The following is a 14736-nucleotide window of genomic DNA, read 5'->3' as shown; positions in this document are numbered from 1 at the left end:
CACACAAACATGCATACACACACACACAAACACACATATACACACAAACAAACAAACAAACACATATACACATGCACACACACACGCACGCATATATACACACACATGCATACACACACACATATATACACACACACACACGCATACACGCGCACACACACAAACACACACACACACATTCATACACACACACACATAGATACACACACACACACACACATACACATAGATACACACACACATGCATACACACACACACATAGATACACACATACATATGCATACACACTCACACGCACGCATATACACATATACATACACATATACACACGCACACACACACACATACATATATACACACACATACATACACACACACATATATACACACACATACATACATACACACACACATATATACACACACACATATATACACACATATATACACACACACACACATACATACACACATATATACACACACACATACATTCACACAAACACACACACAAACAAACACACACATATATACACACACACACACAGTATGTTTTGGCTTTGACCTGAATTATATGACACACACACATTTTGTCTTCCACATATTTGATGATGGTATGAATATTTAAATAAGTTAAAGTATTAATGCCACATTGTGAAAAAACTCCACTACAAGCAAAAGTCCTGCACTTAAAAGTTTAATTAAGTTTAAGTATCTTAAAGTATTTTATAAATGTGGGAGTAAAATGTTTCCGGTCTGTGTTTTACTTTTATATTTGAGGTTTTGGATTAATATTCCAGTGTTCATGTTGCATTGTACTGCTGAGGATGTTTAAGGTGGAACTAATACTTTATATACTGTTGGGTAGTTTAATCAAAGTCAACTTTTTATGAGCTTTGTGAAAATGCATTTTATGGCTAATTCAAGATCTGTTCAATAGTTTATTTATCTTAAGACGAGGGAGAATGTTCTCGGCCTATAAATGAACACCTAACAGAAATATTTGAATTCAAAAGTACCACATTTGTAGATACATGGTTTTCACTGGACAGGAAGGGTAGAAGAAATTGTAATTTGAGTAAAAAGTACAGTATATGCCTCGGTTGTAGTGCCGTAGAGTTATAACAATAAATAAATACTGGAAATACTCATAAAATACAAGAACCTTGATTATGTACACATGTAGTATTTCCTTTTTCAGTAGGCCATTTTCATTGAAAACATTCAGACAAGGCTGTGTTCGGACATTATTACTAACATTATTCATATTAGGTCTAACATCAATTGTAGTATATAGCGGTTCCAGCTGCACAGTGAGTGGATTGTGTCTACGCGAGCAATCCCCTGATGTAGACTAGATTAGCAGTGTGAGTTTACAGGACATATTCAAACACCCCAGAATGCACTGCGTCTAACCTCAGACCAGTAATGTTGTCATTGATAAAGTCATGTGATGCAGTCAGTGCTACAGCCTGCTGGTAATGGCAGTATGTATACAGCCACATTCTTTGTCACTGTAGGAGAAGCACAGGTCTGATAGTGACTGAGGGCTGAATTCCATTTAGCTGCTTCAGTTTCAGGGTCTGCTGTGAAAGAGGCTGTAGCTTAGCACAATTTCTCAGGCACTTTTCCTCTCATTCACTCACAAACATACCGGTGTAACTCACAGCTCAAAATCGCTCACCTGATTTACACAGTAACCCAGTTATAAAGGCCAATATATCCTACAGCCAACCAAATCAAACCTTAATACAATACTCTATAGACACAGATTTCTCACTGTCAGTGTTCACCTTGCACCTTGTGATCCTCTTTCTGTGTTTTGTAGCTTTAAGTTGAATATCTGGGATGTTGGGGGTCAGAAGTCCCTGCGCTCCTACTGGAGGAACTACTTTGAGAGCACAGACGGGCTGGTGTGGGTGGTGGACAGCGCTGACAGACTGAGACTGGAGGACTGCAAGCAGGAGCTCAGTTCGCTGCTGCTGGAGGAGGTACACACACACACACACACACATATAAGGGATAACAGTAAAATAGTCTTCTTCTTCTGTGTAATAACTGTCATTATTATATCAATCTCTATAGTCCAGTGTGTTCTTTCTCCACGCAGAGGTTAGCTGGTGCAACGCTGCTGGTGTTTGCAAACAAACAGGACTTACCAGGAGCACTGTCGAAAGAGGCCATACGAGATGTGAGATTTATACACAACAGTGACATCGTTGTTGTTGAGTTGGATTAGTGTGAATTCATACATGTTCTCACTGTGTTCTTCCTGCAGGCGCTGGCCCTGGATGAGATCAAAACTCATCACTGGTGTATCATTGGTTGCAGCGCAGTAACGGGAGAGAATTTGTTAGCTGGGGTGGACTGGCTGTTAGATGATATTGCTGCAAGAATTTTCACCACTGACTGAGTTTTTTTTTTTTAACAGCAGCCTCTCATGCTTAAACTCCGACATGATTCCAGGCTCATTGATGGACTACGTAGATCAAAAAAGGAGCCCAATTGTTTTAGTTTGTTCCTTCAGCTGCTGCAACATGCAGACTGTTTGTATCCATTACAGGAATCACACCTGGCTTTTGTTCAAGTAATCAATAAAATTAACACAACCTAAATGAAGTTTGTTTACAGTTACAATGTAATGACTGACATGAACACTTGGCTGGCTCCCACCTTTACTTTCAGATACAGCTGATGATTTGTGCCTCACTCAAATGTGTTCTTTAATAAATTACCTGTTTAAACTAAGGAATTGTGTATTTTGTGTCCAACTAAACTTCAAGACATTAAGGTACTAGAGTGCTTTCAATTTAATCCCTTCATGAGTGGTTAGGAGAAAAGAAATGCTGGTTGTCAGAATCTGAATCTTATCACCTAGCTAACCCCTGAAGTACAACAATGGAGATTTGAGCTATGGACCACATTTATCACTGCTTTGATTTCCATCTTTAATGCAATGATCAGTTCAGATTAATCAGCAAGTCTTGTGATCATTTCCATGCGTTTGAGCCACAGTGTCCAACATTTACAACTGAATTCCATTTCCCTAATATTTATATTTGGGCTTTAGGTGAGAAATCCCCTTGGAAAACAATTAAAATAAGAGTAGCAGCTGTAAATGGCACATCATTTGCAGCGTACAACTTAACGAGGACATTGAACTGGGTTTGTACACATCGGACTCTTGAAAGCTTCACATTTTAAGTCTTGTCATTGCAAGTACCAAATTACTTTATACCCACATCTTACCATTGTACCAGTGTTTCATGTCACCATCACTGGATGCGTTAAGTAGTTTCCCTTTGAAATATTGCAGTTGTAATTTTTAACCCATCAAAAATACAAACCAAAATATATTCCAAAGTTAAAACAAGGTTAAAAGTTTCCAAACCCTGTGAGGCAGAGACATCGTATAAAATATGAGACGTGCAAACTGTACTTGAAGCTACACTTTATTTGAAATAAAGGCCATTACAAAAGGTTAATTTAAGAATTCACAGCAGTCCTGGTGCTCAGTTAGCGGGCTGATGTAGCGTGTAGTTGTCCGTTCCTTGCAAATCAAGTGGCCATGAGTATGTTGACATTTTGAATCACCACTTGATCTTTAGACAAACTGCAGAAATCGTGCTGCAGCATAAGATGGCCGATGGATCTTCAGTCGACAGTCTGCAGAGAAACACAACATCTTAGAAACAAGTGGCAGAAACTAACATTGTTAAAACTAGAAATGTTACATTATACAGTTTTGATCAGAGGGGATACCAATCAGTCATGAATCTTCAGACTGGGGCGGTAATAAGGAACTCATCACTTCAAAATAAGCTTCAGTTAAAAGATCTTACCAAGCACTCAAAGCAGCAGGCAGCTCTGCAGGCAGATCCAGCTGGACTCTGAAGAGACTAGAAATACAAGACACTTGTCAAAATGTGTAACCATATACCGAGAAGAAACTAAAGCTCTCAGTCTTGTGATCAGAGGGGATACCAATCAGTCATGTATTCTCAGACTGGGGCGGTAATAAGGAACTCATCACTTCTGCCTAAAGAAAGTAGACATCTACTGAACTTCAGTTCCTCAATGTTGATCCAGTTCTCACCATGTTGAAACTGAGCACAAGATAAAGACCATGTGATGACTTCGAGCTGCCAGACCTGGGAACAAACAAAACCACAATCCATCATCAAGGGTGCTCAATTAGGGAACAACTAGTGCAGACTGAATTGCCAATGGCAAGCTGTACAAATGTAGGATTTTTTCTTGATATGTGATCAGAGACTGACTGTCAGTCATGACCACAGTTAGTTTCTCTATCAGAACTCCAGCAGGTCACCTTACACCTGTAGGATGTCAGGGTCCTCGGTGCCATACTGGGTCAACAAGAGCGGGACTAACTGAAGAAGGGCTAATAGCCAAAACCCTTGACTGGACACAGTGCTCATCATTTCCACCCTTCCAAACATCACTTTAAACTTAGTTACCTGCAGCAGTCTGAGGAGGCAGCTTCAGATAGCATCACTGAACCTGCAACAAGTGAGAAGAGTTAGTTCACCCAGTTTGATTTGGGTTAAAGACAGCGCTAAATCTTGTGTGATCAGAGGGGATACCAATCAGTCATGAATTTTCAGACTGGGGCGGTAATAAGGAACTCATCACTTCTGCTTTTGAGAGTTCAGATATTTTTTTGAACTTTAATTCCATATTCTGAAACCTTAATATCGTCCAGTACTCACCAACACAGGCAGGAGCTTTGCACGCAAGACCATGTGACATCCCATGCTGCCAGACCTTAAAGAGAAAGAAGGTGGTATTTATTAACAGGGAGAGCTTAAGAGCAATTTATCAATGTAAATAGCACAAATCTAAAGACACAAGGCCAAAAAGGGTTCAAACCTGCAAGACATGCAGGCAGTTTCTCATTGTAATGAGAAGCTATTTAATTTAAACGTGATGATTTTAAATTTCTACCTGAAGTGTGCACAATCCCAGATACATTATACTTACATTTACACTGTAGTAGTCCCACCAGGTGTCGGTGCCTTCAAGAGTCAGATGGTGTCACCAAACCTGTGACAGGTGAAAATGGTTACTCAACCTAGTTTGATTTGTGTGACTGGCATTTTTAATTATTGTGTAATCAGAGGGGATACCAATCAGTCATGAATTCTCAGACTGGGGCGGTAATAAGGAACTCATCACTTATGCATAACAACTAGTAACCAGTGACTGTAAGAGCAGAGACCCACCTCCATGAACAAGCACAGGCAACACAGATGACCTCATCCCAGCTCAGCCTTGATGTCAAACTAAAAGAAACAAGAGTGGACAGTTAACCTGCTGTTGTACTTTGAATTGATTAGCATCCCTCAGTCACATCCCAGCTTAAAAAACAAACAACCACTACAGCAAGTGTCTAATATCCGTGTTTGTACAGTTTCTAAAGATTGTTTGACTTCAGGAATCTCAGTGAATGCGATGACTTTGAGCAACAATTAGACGATCATGTGAAGTCAGTTTCCATTCAGACTGTTGGTAACCCCAACGGGTCTTCCCCTTATTGCCAAGGTAACACCAGTGGGTTCACCTTTTCAGGTTCTGGCATTGACACAAGGCGTAAGACGTGTGCGGGTGTCATCACGAAGGAAACTGAATGAGACATCGGTTGTTGTTACCCTGAACTTCACTGTGCTTAAGCCTTAAACAGACACGTCTACCTAAGTCTTTGCAAAGAGCACACTCACCTGGGAAAACACCTCTGATGGTGAGAAGAGTCAAGTGTCTCCCAGATGTCCAGAGGAAAGTACCTGCAACAGATTACACACCATGAGGTCTGAGCACAAAACTGTACAAGTCTTAACCGTCCTACATTGACCTTCACTGATATCAGATATGATATTTCTCAACAGCAGTTCAGACGAACGAGATTCCAAAGTTATCTCATCATTTTCAGCAGGTCTGGATTAAGGCCTATTGTTACTGCAGTGACTTAACGACATCTTACCTTCAGTAAGACCACGAGCGTGCTGCTGAAGCGGTCAGTCACCTGTTGACAGAAGACAGTTCATTTACTGCACATTAAACAGACTCATGTTCCAGACTTTAATACACCGATTAGGTTTAAATAAATGCAGTTGCTCAGAGTTCGTGTCGTTTCACATCGGTTCAAAGTGAGCTAAGTTAATCATCATTGGAACTGCACCATGAGGACGTTTACCATTTGGATGCACTTTAATGTAAAAACCCACCATCAGACTTCAATGGTTGCTTCCTCTCCAAGTATCCATTCAGCAGTTCTGCAAGAGAAACGGGCACTTTAGTACAATTCAACAATAACCTTTCTGGTATATGTAGATTTGGATGTTTGATCAGGGCTTTGGTGACAAACTGCCATGTGACATTAGTCGTCCAGGTGTTTGATGGGTGTTACCCCATTTCATCCTTTCAAACAGTCAGAAAAACCTTTCCTTCGACTTCATGTTTGAATGTAATACTGAACTGGATCAAATATCGTTACTGCTGAAGTCAGATAAACAGATGACTGGTGCTTTGATTGCACTTACACTGTAGATTTCAAATTTAGGAAATAGTTATGATCGACACTTCAGGAAGGAATTTCTGATAATGTTATCATAATGTAACTTGTGTAAAGACTCACGTGTTTATAGCTCCATGTGTCATCCTTCAGACTGCCCATCAAACTCCCACCTACAAAGAGAAACACCAGGAAGTTAATCACACGCTCAGAAATCAAACACTGCGCTTTAGTTTGACTCAGGGCGATCAGATTAAAGGCTGACATCACTGTAATCAGGCATATGCTTGTCATTAATTGTAATCATCATGTTTATACCCCACTAGTGAACACACGCTCGGGATAAATGCGTTTCTTACTCACCTCAGAGGGAAGTCTGGCTGCTCTGGAGTTCAGCAACAGTGAAGACACCTGTAAAACAATGCGATTAGCTATAAACCGAGGAAGGAATCTGAGTTTTAAATGTTTACGGGCTGCTCAGATTAATAATGTAGCATCACAACAATCAGGCATATGCTTGTCTTGTTTGACTCATCAGTTATGGCCCATGAGGAACATGCAAAGTCATATAATCAGTCTCTCTCACCTGTCAGAGTCCATCATCCTTGTTCTTCATCTTTGAAGAGCCTTGAACATCTGAGGGGAAATAAACGAGTTTAGATTTACAGATTCTCAGCAAATACGGCCACAGATCCATTTTAAATCACAGGTTTCACTGTGCAGCATTTAACTAGAGTTGTGATTAACCAAGTTTAGCTGGAGCCCATGTGCTACTCAGAATCTGGTAAAGTAGTATCTTCAAAGGCTGATTCAGTAAGAGAGAGTTCAGAATCATCACCGCAGCACCGAGCTCCGATCACCGCTTATAAACAAAACTACAATCAGACAACAGAAGATAAATCACCTTGTGTGGAGATCGCCCCGCTCGTCCACCACCTGAGGGACGGAAGAACAAAATGAGCACGTCAGTCACACGGTTAAGTCCAGATGTGCACATGTGTGAGCGCTTCATGCCACTCAGAGTTTGAGAGATGAAGTTTCCTCAAGATAAGTTTCAGTGAGAGAGTTCAAATGAGACATCACTGTAGCATGAGGCTCCACGTTGTGTCACTAGAGTTGGTTTACAGGTAATACTGAAGCATGTTTTCAGTGTAGACGAACCACGTGGGGTCAGTAAGTTACCTGTGCAGCGGGGAGCTCGTGGATCTTCCGCCGCCATCTGGAAAACAGCATTTATTGCGTTAGCACGATGAAGCTAACAGGCTAACCTCCTCTGAGGCTCACTCGTGGCCGCGTGCTCAGGTACGAGCCTTTAAAAGCGTCTCACGTCAGAATAATTAGTGCAGTCACAGTCATTCAGTACAGGTCTGTGAAGTTATCATCACTGAGAGACGAGCAGAGCGGCGGCCATTTGGAAAAGCTGTGTTTCCTGAAGTTCATCTAATGTTTTAAGACAAATAGCACTCGCAGCATTTAGTAAACATGTTGTAGTTTACATTTATGAACTAATTAAAGTAAAAGTAAAGAGTCTGGCTGCCGGATGGCTGAGGATTGTGGCCTGTTGAGGTCGGCGCTGCAGTGCACGGGTTGCTAGGTAAACTTCCCCTGAGCCGGTAAAACAGTCGTTAAGAGAATAAACCTCAACGGCTGGTTATTGTGTAACCATAGTAACTTATTTCTAACGTTATCTAGTGGAACAGAAACGTCACAGATGAATGAAAGCGCAGCAGCAACGTGATGAGTCTTACCTCGAACAGACGACGGGAGGAAGTGGAAGGAGGAACTGGTCCGTCTCCTTTTTATGTCCCGCCTGAAGAACTCCTCCCACCGGGAAACCGTCACCGGGGAAACCGCGCCAACATTTACATGAGCCACATTTAGCTTTGTGCAGATTAAAGTTGATAAATAAAACTGTTTTATACAGGTTAAACTCGCCGTTTGTTGAGTGAGGACTTTATACTTTAAGCTAAAGATGAATTTACAGAAACTGTACGGTTTCTGCTCTACGTCATTTCCGTTTATAAAGTGTAGTGTGTTTCTCGTCCACAAGATGGCGGCAGAGACACTAAGTCAGAGTACCAGAAACTAAAACAACGTCAGGTTTATTGACCATAATACGGTGGAAACTAGTCAAATGTCTTTAATAAATTATATTATCAGTAATATGAGACACATGTTGTCTTTCTTTATATTCCTGTATCTCTTTATATTCCTGTATCTTTTATATTTGATGAACACACACATATACAAACACACACCTTAAATCATTGTATTGCTACTTATTATATGTAGCTTTATCCTTTGTCGTATGCAAATTATTTGAAATCAGTCCCAGATCTTTTATTGCAAACAGCTGTGAACATGTTTTTATGTGTTTTATCTTTATGTTTTGTTGGTCTTTGTGTAAACAGAGAGTAGGCACTCCTGGAACAACGTCATCCACCTTTAGCAGTCTTAAAGGGTTCAAACTTCAGCAACACTTGTAGTATGAAGGATGAAACACGCTGGTCTCACAGTAAAGTTGTTCTTTACACTTTAAGTGTTGAAACTGAAGTTTGACCCTTCAGGACTGGACCAGAAGAAACAAAGTTGTAAGGTCATGGTAACAGCTGCTATGGCGTTCTCACATGATGTTGTGTTTTACTTTCATACTGTGAAGAGGAGGTCGTACGTCTCACTCAGCCACATCTAAAGTTCTGTTCATCCTGTATCCAGATTCTTCACATAATCACACATTTTATAAACTCCATGTATCAGAAATTGTGTCATCACAATGTGTGTGTGTATAAATACTCTGTAAAAATGTGATTTTGTTGTTCTTTGCACTTGATATCTGTCTGTCTGTCTGTCGTCCATCCTCTGTGGCTCTTCTTGAGATTCCTTCCATTTTCTCCCTGGTAAAAGGGTATTTGTGGAGTTTTTACCCACATCAAGGGTCTGGTAGTGTTGAATGTTGTACAGCTTGTAAAGCCTTGTGAGGTTAATTGTGATTTCAGGCTATCTAAATAAAGTTAGTCTTGACTCGATTCATTCACATAACAACAACTCTGATGCTAAATCCAGACAAATTATTTGTGTATTTATACTGAAACTGTACTAAACATGAAATGAAAATACAACCAGTACAATAAATTAAGTCTTTATTTAAAGTGCTTCTTGTTACGGTTCATGAAGCTTTGATTAGGATACAAAAGGATTTCCATAAAAATGAACACTTTTTATAGACAATCATTATATACAACTACAACATATTCAGTCTAGTCTGCAATAATTACTGAGTACACTGAGGTAATATAAAAACTAAATACATAGCAGATAACAGGAAGTTACAGCGGGCCTATTGTAAACATTGCATTATTCATTTAAACAAGGGTCAATCATTAATACATTGAAAAATCTCTCATATCATGTCTTCTTGTTGCATGCTGATACTGAAGTTATAGTTAGTTCCTAAATATTATTTTGACCTTTACAGTGCCAGTGACTGATGTCTCAGGCCACTAAAACTCTCTCTCTCTCTCTTTCAAATGCACACACACACATACATACACCCTCTCTCATGTGGTGTCCCTCCAGGTTAAATAACCTTCACCAGAACACACAGTGAGAGATGGTCGTTGTCTCATGAGGAAGTCAAACACTGACCAGCTGCACACACAGATGAGAAAACCACAGCTTAAATGGGTCAACTTTGGTTAAAAAAAACCTGCAATTCCTCCACAAATATTAACATGTGTTAAAGTGGACCACAATCACTGATTAGCTGCCAGACAGCAATACATGGCACTGATTAACATACAAGAAATGTAAATATATGCAGAACTAAAGTCCCCTAATGAGTCTTGGCTATACGGTTTAATATTTCCATTCCTGTTGGTCACACATCAACTTCAGTAGTTTCATAGTGCTAAACCAACGGAAGATTATTTGAGTTTGAGCTCTTAATAGTGGACCAAATATAAGGAGCTAAGATGTTAAGGCGCTCTTACACCACTGACTGAAATCTGACATTAGCAACATATTAGAGGAAAACCAGGAGCAGCTGAACTCAGTCACATGAAGACTGGACTTTTCCTTTTCAGCCAGTCTCACAGACGTCAATGTACAATCAACAGCTCAGCTCCCTCCACTCATAAAGTACAACTGAATACATGCAGTCCGTGTGTAAATTAATGTGCACTGTGATGAGACGAGGCAGTAAACTTTATGATGACTAATTAAGACTCGGTAACTAACATAAATAATTAATGTGAGATGCACCACTCCACACTAATGTCATGGTGAATGTTCAGTACTAAGGGCAAACAGAGATCTAGCCTATATGAATATTAGATGCATGCCGCTCTCCAGTTCTACTGAAACTCAGCCAGCACAGAGCTGTCTTTCTGCTTCTTCTTCGACGACGATGGTGAAGATGGCGGCGAGGATGATGTCACAGGTGTGAGCGTGACGCTGTAAAGGTTGGTGATGAAGGCCTCCCAGCCGCGACGAAAGGCACGGTCCAAGGCCTGATGGGGACGAGAAGGTAAAGTTTAGCGATACATGTTACATGATCTGAAATAAGGTCGATCAGAGAGTCACATTGAAGCTAGTTACAGATTTAAATGACTATCAGAGTATGATTATAGTCATAGGCAAGATATTTCAACAGTGTCCATGAAACTCGGAACTTATCAAGTTAAACTATTTATTTGTTATCTGAAACTTTATTCTCCATATATGTTGAACCGCTCATATTTTGCATATTCAGCTGACCTGCTGTGTACCGACTGAAAGGCTCTGCAGTTTGCACAAGCAGTTCATTGGAAATATGCAAACTCAGCGCCTCTGTAGGTGGTGTAAAATGACACAGTTATTTCCAGGGAATGGCCTGTTTAAATATGTTGACTATTTTCTGGAAAGTCTGCTCAGTTTTTATTGAGCTTGAGTTCAGTTTTTATTGGTATTTATTGGAGAAAAAAAGGGAAATTAAAGCTGTTTTAGGGTTAGTTCGTATTGAACCCATGGTCTTGGTACATGGGGGTTCGGCTCTACCAGGTCAGCTACCAGGGCGCCCCTATTCTCTGCTTTCTTGACAGCTTATCCTCCTGAGATCCCTCAGATTTGACTTGGTTGGGAACCACTGCTCTGAGCCTATTGCCATAGTGGATGGAGATTTTACGGCATTAAAGAATATTCAGCCATCACCTATCGCGAAACTGAGCAGCAACAAGAAGCTGTTTTTTTCAACACAACATACAAGCGCTGTATTGTATTATACATGAAGCTGAGATCGTCCTCTATCTAACAGGAGGTCAGGCTCGGAGGCCTGAGGGTGGAGTCTGATTGGCTAACAGCAGTGGAATGTTTTTATGGTGTGGGCTTAGTAGGCGGGTCAACACTGCCATACTTCGTTCCACTGATCAAAGGATATGATATGGGAGGCACAGGAATGTCACCTCTGTGCATGTGTCTCAGTGGAAGCAGAAAATCTTCAAGAACATGTGAATCAGGCGAAGGTACACGGCGTACGCTGCTGCTTTACAGCTACAAGCCTGTTAGTGAAAACGTTAAACGTGACGTAAAGGAAAAACCCTTTCAAAGGGGGGCGTAACGGGTTGGTGACATGCACCAATGGCTGCTGTACCTTGACCCTGGTGGCAGTCTATTATTAAGGTGATAGTTTCCATGGTGATTAATAGCCCAATGTGCAGTATGTGGAGGATGTTGAGGGAGAACTTTACCCCTCTGTTCCACAAACTCTGGTTATGTAACCTCGAGGAGCTTAAAGTTTAACCAGGCGGGCCGAATATGGAATATGTGTAAATGTGAGTCGGAAAGCAGAAGTTAATAACAGTTTTCTTTGATAGAAATGCTCTCACTTTGTATTTCTCTGCCTATTCTTTCTCACCTTGCGGTAATTCTTGACCGTGTTCCTCTTCACCACCTTCATCCCCTCCTCTTGCTCCCTCTTCATCCTCCTCTCATCCTCTCCCACCTCTTCTCTCCCCCTCTTCTTGTCTCTGATCAGGACCTGGTCGTCCGCATCCTCCCGAGCAGCGAAGTGAACGAGCGCGGGTTCCTTCCCTCCTCCTGTCTTCTCGTTCTCTTCCTCCACCTTCTTCACTTTCTCCATCTCTACCTCGATCGTCACCCTGGTGCCCTCCAGGACGCGCAGGCCAGCCGGACTCTCTGTGCCCAGGCTGGGCCTCTCATCTCGGGCTGCGTCCTCCTCGGCTCTCCCCTCTTTCTGCTTCCTCCTGGAGCTCCTTCTCCACCTGCTGCTGCGGCGGCTTGGTTTCCTCCGGAGGAGAGTCTCCCCATCATCTTCCATCATCCCTTCATTGAAGTCAAACGCCTCGACCTCTTCCTTCTCATCTTCCCCAGAAACGTGCACCACGCTTGGGCTCGGGTTGCTCACAACTCCCCCCTCTCTGCTACTGTCCTCCATCCCGCTCCACCTCTCCTCCACTTCTTTCCCCCTCACCTCCTCCCCTTCTCCAGCAACCTCAGGCTCATCAAGGCGACCATAGAAGCCGCTGGATTTGTCCAGGAACTTTGGGGCCCGGACGGAGCTCCGCACAGAGCTTTTTCTGGAGTTCTTGCCGATTGTCATCTTTCTCACTTCTTGTGTCCTCTGTTACACACTTCTCGTCCTTCACAGCTCCTTTTTTTTGTTCCCTCTGAAAGATAGGGGGTAAGAGAGATTAGAGATTAATGCCGTTACATAACTCTCCCTCACCCTCACTCTTTAGGTCTCCTCCATTTCATAGTAGCTCTCACAGCTCATTTCATATGTGCAAAGGTTCGGGTGGTTGACAATAAAAAAACTAAATAAAAGCGAAAAAGCACCAGTAGCTCTTTTTCTGACTGTGTGTGTTTGTGTGTGTGTTTGTGTGTGTATCTGGTGCTGCAGGTCAGATAACACGCTGTGTTATCAGCGTGGTGATGATAACTGAATGTCAAAGCCAAGCTAATGACACCGTGTTCTTTTTACAACCAAGACAAACAGACACACAGACACACAGACTCAGACTTTGGCACTGATTTAACCCGTTGGAAGCTGTACAGCAGCCAAAATCAATGACTTCACATTGATTATCTCTCAATGCCAAAGTCAGACTAACTGTTGGCTCATTCATTCAATAATGCCAAACAGGTGTAGGATCAAATTAACCAATTTTAAAGAAAATGAGAGAGTGTCACATCAGCCATCAAGGGCAAAACACCTTCTGTGACTGACAGTCCACTCAGCACGTTTAAAGCTCACTGATTGACACATTCTATCTTGTTTGTTATTGTAAGTGTACACAACAGGTTGTGGTTTTACAGGTGAAATGTCTTCACCAGGAGCGGTGACTTCATGGAGTTTTTAACTTTTATGCTAAGCTAAGCTAACCGGCTGTGGCTTCATGTTCAAAAAACATAAAAGTGGTATTAATCTTATTAATTGATCCAGAGGAAATACGAGTTTTTCTCAAAACGCTGAACTATTTCTTAAACAATGCAGACTGTAAATAGGCTACATGACATTTTTAATAATTATCAACATTGAGAAAGTAAGTAAAGGTAGCCTTGTGTTAGCGATAGCTTGTTAGTATGGATGTTGGAAGCTAGCATATTTAAAGATGCCATTTTAGTTCATTGTAGGCTTTAGCATTTACATGTTTCACTGAATCATAGCACCTATAGATTAAAACTATGTTTTTCATAGATTTTACAGGACATGGGTGTCTGAGCAAATAAAGTTAAACGTTGTTTAAGCAACAGTTGTAACAGGTACGCCTATAACAGAATAATTAAGATAACAACAATAATTTAAAAATTAAATAATGTTTGATTGCTAAGTGGGTAGAGTTTTGCCAGGTTTAGGTCACATCTCACATCCACAATCACAGATTTCAAACTAAAGATAGAGACACGTTATTGAACAAGAGTTCAAATAAAAAGGAAACAGAAAACTAAAATCTAAAACGTAATGACACAATGTGAGAAAAAATGATTAATAGAGCAACAAGCAGGTAAACACAGTAAACCAGATAAAAAGGACAGAAAGAATGAATGTATTTAACATCCTCATTTATAAGACACAAGAGCTGTCAATTCATCTTATAAGTATATCCGTGTAGCAATAAGAAGAATGCAGAAACTTTTAGATAAAGAGTTGCAGGTCTTACCTGATCTCTTGCTGTGAACTCTTGTCCCTCTATGTGTGTGTGAGTGTGTG

At 41.0% G+C, this 14736-nt stretch overlaps 2 protein-coding genes, 1 long non-coding RNA gene and 6 other non-coding genes across 9 annotated transcripts in view; 1 reads left to right on the top strand and 8 right to left on the bottom strand.

Annotated features, from left to right (window-relative positions):
* Positions 1 to 2749, top strand: part of arl2 (ADP-ribosylation factor-like 2) — a 3453-nt gene extending 704 nt beyond the window's left edge. Inside the window, exons 3-5 of the mRNA XM_035675685.1 lie at positions 1830 to 1992; positions 2112 to 2192; positions 2280 to 2749. Coding sequence (XP_035531578.1) covers positions 1830 to 1992; positions 2112 to 2192; positions 2280 to 2414 — 379 coding nt within the window. The 3' untranslated portion in view covers positions 2415 to 2749. The remainder of the gene's footprint in view (positions 1 to 1829; positions 1993 to 2111; positions 2193 to 2279) is intronic.
* Positions 2750 to 3435: 686 nt separating this feature from the next.
* LOC118338376 lies at positions 3436 to 8330 on the bottom strand. Its single transcript, XR_004797243.1, has 16 exons — positions 8279 to 8330; positions 7713 to 7749; positions 7435 to 7466; positions 7117 to 7166; positions 6894 to 6941; positions 6654 to 6703; positions 6244 to 6291; positions 6000 to 6041; positions 5740 to 5802; positions 5245 to 5304; positions 5003 to 5065; positions 4732 to 4786; positions 4480 to 4522; positions 4098 to 4152; positions 3844 to 3900; positions 3436 to 3667 (listed from the first exon to the last, which is right to left on the bottom strand). It is a non-coding gene; the product is annotated as an uncharacterized LOC118338376 (long non-coding RNA).
* LOC118338561 lies at positions 3745 to 3819 on the bottom strand. Its single transcript, XR_004797255.1, has one exon. It is a non-coding gene; the product is annotated as a small nucleolar RNA SNORD31 (small nucleolar RNA).
* LOC118338565 lies at positions 3969 to 4039 on the bottom strand. The gene has a single exon (XR_004797259.1). It is a non-coding gene; the product is annotated as a small nucleolar RNA SNORD31 (small nucleolar RNA).
* Positions 4592 to 4661, bottom strand: LOC118338562. Its single transcript, XR_004797256.1, has one exon. It is a non-coding gene; the product is annotated as a small nucleolar RNA SNORD31 (small nucleolar RNA).
* Positions 5135 to 5204, bottom strand: LOC118338564. Its single transcript, XR_004797258.1, has one exon. It is a non-coding gene; the product is annotated as a small nucleolar RNA SNORD31 (small nucleolar RNA).
* On the bottom strand, positions 5515 to 5641 carry LOC118338566. Its single transcript, XR_004797260.1, has one exon. It is a non-coding gene; the product is annotated as a small nucleolar RNA SNORD22 (small nucleolar RNA).
* Positions 5877 to 5946, bottom strand: LOC118338560. Its single transcript, XR_004797254.1, has one exon. It is a non-coding gene; the product is annotated as a small nucleolar RNA SNORD30 (small nucleolar RNA).
* Positions 8331 to 9662: 1332 nt separating the features above from the next.
* sb:cb1058 lies at positions 9663 to 14736 on the bottom strand. Its single transcript, XM_035674842.1, has 3 exons — positions 14687 to 14736; positions 12421 to 13192; positions 9663 to 11038 (listed from the first exon to the last, which is right to left on the bottom strand). Exons 2-3 carry the CDS (start codon positions 13123 to 13125, stop codon positions 10883 to 10885), a joined length of 861 nt encoding a protein of 286 aa, XP_035530735.1. The 5' UTR covers positions 13126 to 13192; positions 14687 to 14736; the 3' UTR covers positions 9663 to 10882.

The sequence above is a fragment of the Morone saxatilis genome, unplaced genomic scaffold (assembly GCF_004916995.1).
Source record: "Morone saxatilis isolate NCDOM2014 unplaced genomic scaffold, NCSU_SB_2.0 Contig4, whole genome shotgun sequence".
Taxonomy (NCBI): domain Eukaryota; kingdom Metazoa; phylum Chordata; class Actinopteri; family Moronidae; genus Morone; species Morone saxatilis.
This window is presented reverse-complemented; position numbering and strand designations above follow the sequence as displayed.

Bases quoted from the DNA above. Each gene is read 5' to 3' on its own strand.
- sb:cb1058 (XM_035674842.1), bottom strand. From the start codon at position 13,125: ATGACAATCGGCAAGAACTCCAGAAAAAGCTCTGTGCGGAGCTCCGTC. The intron at 11,039-12,420 runs GTGAGAAAGAAT...CGTCCCCATCAG, and splicing joins CGGTCAAGAATTACCGCAAG to GCCTTGGACCGTGCCTTTCG.